Here is a 10,444-nt window from a genome sequence, read left to right as displayed (position 1 = left end):
TTTTGTTAACCGGTGTCACCCCCAAGAGATTTACTAAAAAGGAAAAAAATAATAAATGCAAAAGAAAAAGATGGAGGTTTCACCTTTCTTCATGAAGGAAAAAATCCTCCCTCCCTCTCTCTCCCTCCCTCTCTCTCTCTCTCTCTCTCTCTCTCTCGGGGAAGCCAAAACAAGCAGCCAGGACCTTCTCTGGAGGATCCAAATTAAAAAGGGACAAAAAGAGAAAAGGCGAGAAAGAGAAAACGTACTTCTGGTAGCAGAGGGTCGAGAATAAGAAGTGGGCCGTGAAATCGACCAGGGTGGAGAGGTGCAAACCATCAACATCCTCATATTCCACCTAAGGAAACTGAGGCCGGGACAGATGCCTGAGAAGGACACCTGCGGGAAGGGCACCAGTTTCAAACAGGGGGAATTGTGAGTTTCCCAGTTTCAGTGCCTGCAAAACCGCATCAGCGCGGGATCTTCTGCACCCGGTCCTCCCGCCGGTCGCCCAGGCCCCACCCCTCCTGTTGCTTATTGGCTGCTGCGAGCACGAGACCAACGCAAAAGCCAGCCAATGGGAGTGGCCCACGGCGAGACTTTCCCGGGGAAGCCGACGGCAACGCCAGAACCCGGAAGTGCGAGGAGCTCACCAGTGCGAGAAGCCAACCCGCCGCGAAGAGAATGACTGGCCGACCAATGGCGAGTTGAAGGGGGCGGGGCCAGAAGGCCAGAAGGCAGCGGAGGAGGTTATTCGATCCCGCCCCGGAGCTAGCGAACGCCGGGAAAACAGCGACAGGGTCTTGCAAAGGTGCGCGGAGAGGAGGGGGCGAGCCCGAGGGACTTGGAAGGAGCGAGCCGGGATGGGTGCGGTAGGACAGGGAGCTCTGGGCGGGGTTCGGAAAGGGGCATCTCCCCAGAATGACAGTCCAGTGCTCTCACCTCCCTGGGCCTCAGTTTCCCCCTTCCTAGAGTAGTGGTGGGTGAGAGATCGCACCTCCCGGAACGCATTTCCAGCTCCCCGCGCACAACCGCGTCACCAGCGAACACCAGCTACCCCGAGGAGCCCGTTCCTCGGGGATAACGCGCAGACCATCTGGACCAAAAGTGACCCACACCGTCTCCTACCCCCGGTCCCCGTAACCCCACAGTGGGCAAAGTGAACCCCCATTAGAGCGCGTAGCAAGCCATTTCTGATGTTCTGGATCAACGAGCCAGCGCAGCCCGCGTCCCCACCGTTAGACCTACAGCCCTGAGCAATGAGAAACCTAACCTGCCACCTCTGGTTCTTGGAGCACCGGGAGCAGGTGTACAGGCTCTGATTCTGGATACGATAGAGGTGACGCCTCGGGCACCCAGAACTCAGACGCACTGGGGATTCGTACCCGATGCTTCTGTTTACTCCCTATGGGCCTCCTGGAAATTGACTTGCCTTTTCTGTGTTTTGTTCCCCTCTTCTGTACAGCGGAGCTGGGGTGGCTGTCCTTAGGGTACTGAGGGTTACGCGAGATAATGCATGGCTAGCGCTCAGCACACCACAGTTGCCCAATAAATGTTTATTGTTAGCATGCCAGACCCCTTCACTTTCACTGCCAGCCCCCAGCACAAACCCCCTGTCACAGAGGGTGCGGGGTCACTGGCTCTGGCCCACCCTGAGTTGTTCTTGAGATGTTTGACTGCCCAAACTCTAGGCAGTATCCCTGCTGGGCAGGCCAGAAAAGGAAGGCCAGAGCAGGGACTGGCGACACAGCTAATAACAGGGTGAGAGCAGGAAGAGGTGGCCAGCCATATGACAATACATCAGGCCATCAAACAGTTGTGCTTACCAAGGAATGGGCCTCAGAACTGCCTTGGCCAATCCGGGTATGTGTGAGGTTCTTATTTTTGTCCCAGTGTTTGGAGTTGGAGGCCACAGAATTTGTGATGAAGAGGGGGAGACTTTAGAGCCACAGGGTCCTGCATTCCAGTCCTAAGGCTGTCATCTGCTCACTGGGTGACCAGGCAAGAGGCACTTCACTTCTCCAAGCCTGTTTCCTCATCTGGAGAGTGGGGTGACTAGCATCAGCTCTTGTTGAAGACTGCAGGAGGGTATGTGTAGGTCCTTAGTGCTTAGCACAGGGCCTGGCACACAGGAAGTGCCTACTAAATGCTGGGCATCAGCAGCATTACTTTTCAGACACCACCCTGGAGAGGGTACCAATCCTTCCAGGCTGGCCCCTCTGCATTTATATCCACTCCTTGCTTGCCCCCACCCCCTGGTCACAGTGAGTTAAGAGGCCTGGGGGTTGCCAAGCCCTAGCTGGAGTCAGAAATGCATCCCAAACATACCAGTTGCCCTGCCTCATCTCCTCCAACTCTTTCTTTTGTATCCTTTCAGATCCGGCCCTCTCTCATACGACTGTGGATATGTGCAAGGGGCCCACCCCTGAGTCCAGATGACACTCATACCAATGGCTTCAGTGATGGCCATGAGTGAACCTAAATGGATCTCCATCTGGAGCCGCTTCTTGTGGGTGATGCTGCTGAGCATGGTGCTGGGGTCCCTGCTGGCCCTGCTGCTGCCCCTGGGGGCCATGGAGGAGCAGTGTCAGGCCTTGCTCAAAGGCTTCTACCTGCTCAGCGGCAGGTTGGACGGGGCACAGCACGCCGTCACCAGATACACCAGGCCGTCCACAGAACTCAGCATCGCCTCCAAGGATGCGGCACTGCTGGTGGTCAAGACCAGGTCCTCTCCGGGTAAGGCAGAGTGGCTCTCTTCAACTCTTTTTTTTTGTTTGTTTGTTTGGACTATGCCACATTTGATTTATGTGTTATCATGTGTTCTTTACACTTGTTAAAATTATTGGGGTAACATTGGTTAATAACAAATTTCAGAAGTACAACTTGATAATATGTTTATTCTATGGGGTGATGGTTAATGTTATGTAAGCTTCATGTGTACAGGTCTACACACATCATCTGTACACTGCATTGTGTGTTCACTGTCCAGAATCTCGTCTCCTTCTCACCATATACTTGACCCCTGTACCATCTTTGCCCCCCACCCCCATCCCCCTTTTCTCTGGGAACCACCATTCAGTTGTCTATGAGTTCCGTTTTGTTTATTGATTCATTGCTTTATGTTTTGTATCCCACATGAGTGAATTTATATGGTTCTTGTCCTTTTCCAGCTGACTTATTTCACCCAGCATAATATTCTCAGGATACAACCATGCTAAGGCAGGTGGCAATGTGTCATCTTTTTTACGGCTGAGTAGTATTCCATCACACACGTGCCACACTTTCTTTATCCATCCGTCCATCAAAGGGCACCTGGGTTTCCATGTTTTGGCCACTGTTAAAAATGCTGCAATGAACACAGGACTACATATATCTTTCCGAATGTTTTCAAATTGTTCAGGTAGATACCCAGAAGAGGGATTGCTGGGTCACATGACAGCTCTATTTTTAATTTTTTGAGAAACCTCCATCTGTTTTCTGTAGGGGCTGCACCAATTTACATTCCCAACAGCAGTGTGTGAGGGCTCCCTCTTCACATCCTCCCCAACTCGTTATTTCTTCTCTTTCTGGTAATAGCCATTTTAACAGCTGCAAGGTGGTATCTCGTAGTTGTAACTTGTATTTCCCTTACAACTTGTGATGTTGAGCAATTTTTTAAGATTCTATTTATTCTTAGAGAGGGGGAAAGGGAAGGAGAAAGACAGGTAAACATTGATGAGAGAGAAACATCAGTCAGTTGCCTCTCACAAGCGCCTGGACCTGGGATAGAACCCACAACCCAGGCGTGTGCCCTGACTGGGAATTGAACCAGCGACCTTTCTACTGGGCAGGACGATGTCCAGCCAAGTCACAGTGGTCAGGGTGATGCGGAGCATCTTTTCATCCTGTTGGCCATCTGTATGTCTTCCTTCAAAAAGGGTCTATTCAGGTCCTATACCCATTTTTTAATCAAAAATTTTTCATGGACTGTTGAATTGTATGAGTTCTTTATATATTTCTCATATTGGCCCCTTATTGGAGGTATCATTTGTAAATATTATCTCCCATTCAGTTGGTTGCCTTTTTTTGTTTTGTTGATGGTTTTTTTTTGCTTTGCAGCTTTTTAGTTTGATAGTGTTTTGTTTTTTTGCGTTTTTTGCTTTTACTTCCCATGCTTTTGGCATCAGGTTCACTCCTGAGACCAAAGTATTTAAGTTTAGTGCCCGTATTTTCTTCCATATATTTTATTGCTTCAGGTTTTATATTTAATCCCTTTTTAATTTTTGTGCACATTGTCAGTTGTTATTCTTTTGCGTGTGGCTTCCCAGTTTTCTCATGCCATTTATTGAGACTTTCCTTTCTCCATTGTATGTTTTTGGCTCCTTTTATGAAAATCAGTTGCCTGTGTGGGGGGGTTTATTTCTGGACTCTCAATTCTGTTCCATTCGTCTGTGCATTTTTCTGCCGGTACCATACCGTTTTAATTGCTGCCGCTCTGCACTCTGGCTGCATCCCCCAAACGTTGCTACGTTGTATTTTCACCTCCCAGCCTCCCTCACTAGATTCTGCCACGGTGTTGTGCAAGTCTGCGCTCTCACGACTCTGCCCCCCGCCCCACTGGCAGCAGAGGCTGTCGGCACCAGTGTTAAGACTTCCTAGCTGCCTCTACCTGGTTTTGCCCAGGAGCAGAGCCAGGGAGGGAGCAGTCTTGTCCTGGAGGGAAACTGCCCTGCCCGCCTTCTGGGCCAGGCTCTAGTGGGAGGGCTGCAGCACGACTTCTCCACCACTGCCAACTCGCTGGGGCCAAGGTGGGTGCTGAGCCTCACCTGCAGCCACCGTCCCTGCCCTTCCCCCATCCCACCTTCCCTACTTCCATCCTCAGATGTCCGTGGCTTTCAGGCACATCTGTGTGTTGAACGGGGAATCCTTTTCTCAGTTACCTGACTTTTTGTACATTACAGGGGAGAAACAATGGTGTCTTCTCACTCCCCACGATGCTCACCTCACTCTCACTCAGCACTTGCTATTATTGCAGATGTTTAGTGTCTGCTTCGAGCTGTGTGCAGGGTGTCACAGTGAAGAAGTCAGCCCTGACCTCCCAGCCTAGACAAGCTGACAGGTGACCCATACAGTGCCACCAGTGTGGTGATGGGGGAGCAAAGGAGGCCACAGGAGCACACCAGGAAGGCTCCCTAGAAGAGGGGGTACTTAAGCTGAGACCAGAGTGTGAGCAGGAGTGATCCAAAGGAACAGTCACAAGGGGAGAGTGATCCAGCAGAGGCCTGAGGGTCAGAGTCGGGCACTTGAGGAACTAAAAGCAGCCCAGAGTGTGGCTGACATTCACCTGGTGGGAGAGCTGGTGGAAGGAAGACTAGATGTTTAACAGGGCGTGGCTGAAAAACCACTAGGTTAAGAGAATTAAAGGGCCCAGGGATGGGGAGGCCTCAAGGGCTAGAACCAGTGGGGAGCTGTTCACAGCCTGGCCTCCAGAGGCAGGGGAGGCCCCATCAGGATGCGGGGATGGCTGAGTGATGGGAGCTGTGGCCAGAGGTACACAGCTACTCCCCATGTGCCAGGCGGAAGGCAAGGGGCGAGGTGATGCCTCCAGGGCTGTGGGATAAATGGAAAACCGCCAGCCTCCAGCCCCCTGGGGCTGTAGGGAATAAACACATCCACACAGGCAGTAGTACCAGCACGCTGAAAGGAAGAGCAGCGTGGCTGGACGGAGCCCCCGAGGCCAGGGCTTCCCCTGGGGCCCAGCAGCTGACCACTCCCTGCCCTCCCTGACTGTGCTTCTTCGGCTCTTTTCCAGCCGGTAAGTTGGAAGCCAAAGCAGCTCTGAACCAAGCCCTGGAAATGAAACACCAAGGCAAGCGGAAGAAAGCCCACAAGCTCTTCTTGCACGCCCTGAAAATGGACCCAGACTTTGTGGACGCTCTCAACGAGTTTGGCATCTTCTCGGAAGAGGACAAGGACATTATCCAGGCGGACTACTTGTACACCAGAGCGCTGACCATCTCTCCCGACCACAAAAACGCGCTGATCAACCGGGACCGGACACTGCCACTGGTAGAGGAGATCGACCAGAGGTACTTCAGCATCATCGACAACAAAGTGAAGAAGGTCATGTCCATCCCCAAGGGCAACTCCGCGCTGCGAAGAGTCATGGAGGAAACGTACTACCATCACATCTACCACACGGTGGCGATCGAGGGCAACACCCTCACCCTCTCAGAAATCAGGCACATTCTGGAGACCCGCTATGCTGTGCCGGGGAAAAGCCTGGAGGAGCAGAACGAGGTCATTGGCATGCACGCGGCAATGAAGTACATCAACACGACGCTGGTTTCCCGCATCGGGTCCGTCACCATCAGCGATGTCCTAGAGATCCACAGGCGCGTGCTGGGTTACGTGGATCCAGTGGAAGCCGGCAGGTTTCGGACGACACAGGTCCTCGTGGGACACCATGTCCCTCCCCACCCTCAGGAGGTGGAGAAGCAGATGAAAGAGTTCATCCAGTGGCTCAACTCGGAGGACGCCATGAATCTGCACCCAGTGGAGTTTGCAGCCTTGGCCCATTATAAACTTGTTTACATCCACCCCTTCATCGACGGCAACGGAAGGACTTCCCGGCTGCTGATGAACCTCATCCTGATGCAGGCGGGCTACCCGCCCATCACCATCCGCAAGGAGCAGAGATCTGAGTACTACCACGTGCTGGAGGTCGCCAACGAAGGTGACGTGAGGCCATTCATTCGCTTCATTGCCAAGTGTACAGAGACCACCCTGGACACCCTGCTCTTTGCCACAACAGAGTACCCAGTGGCACTGCCCGAGGCCAAACCCAACCGCTCTGGGTTCAAGGAGACACTGCCTGTGAAACCTTAACCCTTAAAAACCTTCCTTGGTAATGGGGTTTCCAGGGGGAGGAAAATCAAACCACAGCATTTCTAGAAACCTTGTCGTTTCCCCATGCAAAAGGAGACAGATGAGGAACTTAAACACTCTTTACCTCCAATTTTTTTTTAAGAAAAAAACTAAATTATTAAGACTTGTCTCTAGGGTAACTTATAATTCTGCCAAGTTATTTATTTTCTTTTGAGCTAGTGAATGTGGTGGTGTCTGCCCCATGCTAGCAGCCCATGCTTCCAGTGGTCCCAGCAGGCCCTGGGGGCACCTGTGTTCTCTGCACATGACCAGAACAGGTTCTGGAGCAGAATGTACACTAAGGTGGGGAGACGCCAAGACTGGGAGGAGATCCAGAGACATGGGACTAACTCCTCCAAGTCTTCTCGGAGACTGGCCGACAGGTCCTGTGGGTTTTTTTACCCAGAGAACCTGGTCCCGGTTTTGAGAAATGATTGAAAGCTTGCCTTCTTAGAGCTTTTTGCTGCCCAACAAAGAGGTTGGTGTTGTGACTCATTCTTACTGGCAGGGCAAAAGTGAGAGATAAGAAGACTCGAGCATTGACAACCTTTCTAGTTTGGTGTCTTGCTTATTCCAAGAGCCAGAGTTTGCAAGCTCTAGCGTCAGAGGCTGTTTTTCCATATTGATACTATTTTTCTAATGAAAAATAGGGACTGGCCCGCCTGGTTTTTCCTGTGCTGTCCACGTCTGGCATCTGTGGCAACTCGGCCCAGACGTCTGAGAGTTCTCTGGGTGTCCCCGAACCGAAGCACTCGTCAGGTCAGGCAGTGTGCAAGCAGGCAGCTCTGCCCTCAGTCCCCTCTCTCTGAGTGCGACATCTAGAACTAGGAGTCACAACACCTGAGAACACTGATGCCACCTCACCCCCAAGCACGTTTTGTTTTTTAATCTTCAGCCAAGGATATGTTTATGGATTTGAGAGACAGGAAGGGTGAGAGGAACAGGGATCAGTTGTCTCCAGTACACACCCTGACTGGGGATCAAACCCACAACCTTGTGGTGCACGGGAAGATGCTCCAACCCACTGACCCACCCAGCCAGGGTTAAAGAAGCATTTTGGTAATAAATCAGAGCATCAGTTTGTACTGAACCATGACAAAACCATGTCCTTTGGCCGCAGCCAGGACATGTCCCTTCTGTCATGCAGTTTGATCCATTTACTGACCTGACCCTGACCGCCCACAGCCACTGTAACCGTCCAGCACCCCTCAGGGAAACAGAATAGATCCCCTTGGAGTGGCCTTATTTTTCTCCCAACTTAGAAAATGTTCTATGTACTATGGCCAAGCCGTCCTTCTGCGGAAGCAGAAAGAACCTTCTTTCAATCACATGTGGCACAGGAGCCAACACGACTGCTGCTACTTAGCGAGTGGCCAGAGCCTCGGGCTCCTGCCCTGGGTGCACAGCCCGGCGGCCTGGCACTGCCCTGCACCCCGCCAGTGTCTGAGGGGCGCGGAGGACTGATCACTGCTCTTATGTGGCTGATGTTCGTGGTTATTTAATTGTGTGCACATTCAGAATGGTTTTCTGAAAGACCAAGGGAAATAAATGGAAAGATATATGAATTGGGCCCAACTGAGTTATTCAGATCTTTATTAAAAATATTTTCATATTTGTATGCTACCATGAAGGTATTTCTTAAATCTACATCTTGGTTTTGTAAGCACACCAAGGAAACCTGATGGAAGTGCTTGCTTTGTACTATTGAGATTGGCACTTTAGTGAGATGTGAAGGGCATTAACAAATAACTGACTCTAATAAAGTATTTTATTGCATTAAATAAATGCCTGAGACTTCTCTGTCTTCAAGAGATGGTTCCACTTGTCGGAGGGCCACAGACCCATTCTTTACACAGTTCCGGCAGCGGAGCAGACCCGAGACGGGAACTCCCCCAAGAAACGAGGCGGCTGGCAGACACAGCTCACTGATCTCTCACTTAGGACTCAAGTAGCAGAAGTGGTTTTTCATGTTTCTATTTACCTCAAATTCATGATTTTCGGGGGGAAACACACAAGCCCAGTCACATAGTCCTAAATCTCCCTATCTAGAATAGTCAATGCCCTGAACCCACCCCAGGTCCTGCTCAGGTCTGAAAAGGTTCACCTCTGTGCAAGGCCTGTGCCGACACCTGAGAGTATGAGAGGCCAGAGGACCAGCCGACCAGAAGAGAACAGATAAACTATGAAGAGGCAGAGAGCAAAGTCGCCCAAACCTGGGGTGGCCAGGGAATACTCATAGCTCTGCAGGGTCAGCCCCAGATCAGCCCAAACCCTCTCCCACTGACGGGGCTTCCTCGGGCAGGGAGGGGCCGATGCAGAGCACAATGCAGCCTCTTCTGGCTTCTTACAAGGTAAGCAGTGCCCACTGCATTCAATTCAGATCACTCCGAACATACTTTTGTCTTCGTGCAAAAGAGAGAGACAGCAGAGGGGGGCTTACAGATCAAAAGACTCAGCTATGGGGCCTGCGAACCACACGATCGCGGTTCGATTCCCAGTCAGGGTACATGCCTGGGTTGCAGGCCAGTTCCCAGCAGGGGACTCATGAGAGGCAACCATCCATTGATATTTCTCTCCTTCCCTTCCCCTCTAAAGATAAATAAATAAAATATTTTTTAAAAAAGACTCAGCTATGATCCACCAATCCCAACTTGTGGGACGGAACTGACATTTATGAAACAATGGGAAACGGGAAGCTGGCTGGACAGTTGATGGCACTGGGGTATTACCGCTAATGTTCCTAGAATAACGATGAACCTACAGATTTAAGTTCTCTCCTGGAGACACACGCTACACCACTGGGTGCTGCTCTGATGTCAGCGGTGCCCTCGATAGGATACGGACGAGGGGCGGGGGTGGAGGCAGAGAGGAAGAAAGAAGGCTCTGGGGTGAGAGACGCTGACGTTGGATGGGAGGCACATAAAGAGTTTATCTTACTAATCTTCATCATTTTAAAATTTCCCACTTAAAAATGATACATTGGGGCATGTAACATTTAATCACTTAAATACAGTGAGGCTTGAATGAGGCACAAACACTTAAAAAACAGCTGCGTTGCCCTGGCTGGGAGGCTCAGTTGGAGCGTCCTCCATACACCAAAAGGCTACAGTTCGTTGGTGGCTCATACAGGAGCCAACCACTCAATCTTTCTCTCTCTCTCCCCTGCCCCCTTCTAAAAACCAACAAACAGATCCTCAGGTGAGGGTTAAGAAAAGAGCCCTGCTCATTTCCATCACGCCTGAGAGTCCCAGACTGATTCCCGCCCACCCCTCACCCCGCCCCAGTGCCTTTATGAAGCTTCCCCACTGAGCTGCCAATGTCGGCTACCAAGGCAGCAAATCCTTGATGAAAGAGAATAGGTAGAAACCAGAGACTCACGCGTGAACGCCATAAACTGAAGTTTAAGGCTGACACACATCACAGCTGGAAGGACTGGAATCAAAGTGACATGGGCCTTGAGTTACAGACGTTCTATTTACACGTCTGTTGGGTAAAGGAAGGCACACCCACTTCAAAAGATCCACGGAGGAACGCAGAGCTGAGCACCACTCCACACGCA

General features: G+C 51.2%; 1 protein-coding gene across 4 annotated transcripts; it reads left to right on the top strand.

Annotated features, from left to right (window-relative positions):
* The first annotated feature begins 710 nt into the window (after positions 1-710).
* FICD (FIC domain protein adenylyltransferase) lies at positions 711-8,475 on the top strand. Of its 4 annotated transcripts, none has more exons than XM_037052352.1 (3): positions 711-790; positions 2,357-2,715; positions 5,771-8,475. In XM_037052352.1, the coding sequence occupies exons 2-3, from the start codon at positions 2,415-2,417 to the stop codon at positions 6,844-6,846; spliced, it is 1,377 nt and encodes a 458-aa protein (XP_036908247.1). In that variant the 5' UTR covers positions 711-790; positions 2,357-2,414; the 3' UTR covers positions 6,847-8,475. The 4 variants fall into 4 exon arrangements, with proteins under 4 accessions (XP_036908247.1, XP_036908248.1, XP_036908249.1 ...); XM_037052353.1 differs by having other exon boundaries at positions 732-846; XM_037052354.1 differs by having other exon boundaries at positions 732-851.
* The last annotated feature ends 1,969 nt before the right edge of the window (positions 8,476-10,444 follow it).

This window comes from Sturnira hondurensis, unplaced genomic scaffold, assembly GCF_014824575.4.
Source record: "Sturnira hondurensis isolate 20B ecotype Veracruz unplaced genomic scaffold, ASM1482457v3 Scaffold0007406, whole genome shotgun sequence".
Classification (NCBI taxonomy): Eukaryota; Metazoa; Chordata; class Mammalia; order Chiroptera; family Phyllostomidae; genus Sturnira; species Sturnira hondurensis.
This window is presented reverse-complemented; position numbering and strand designations above follow the sequence as displayed.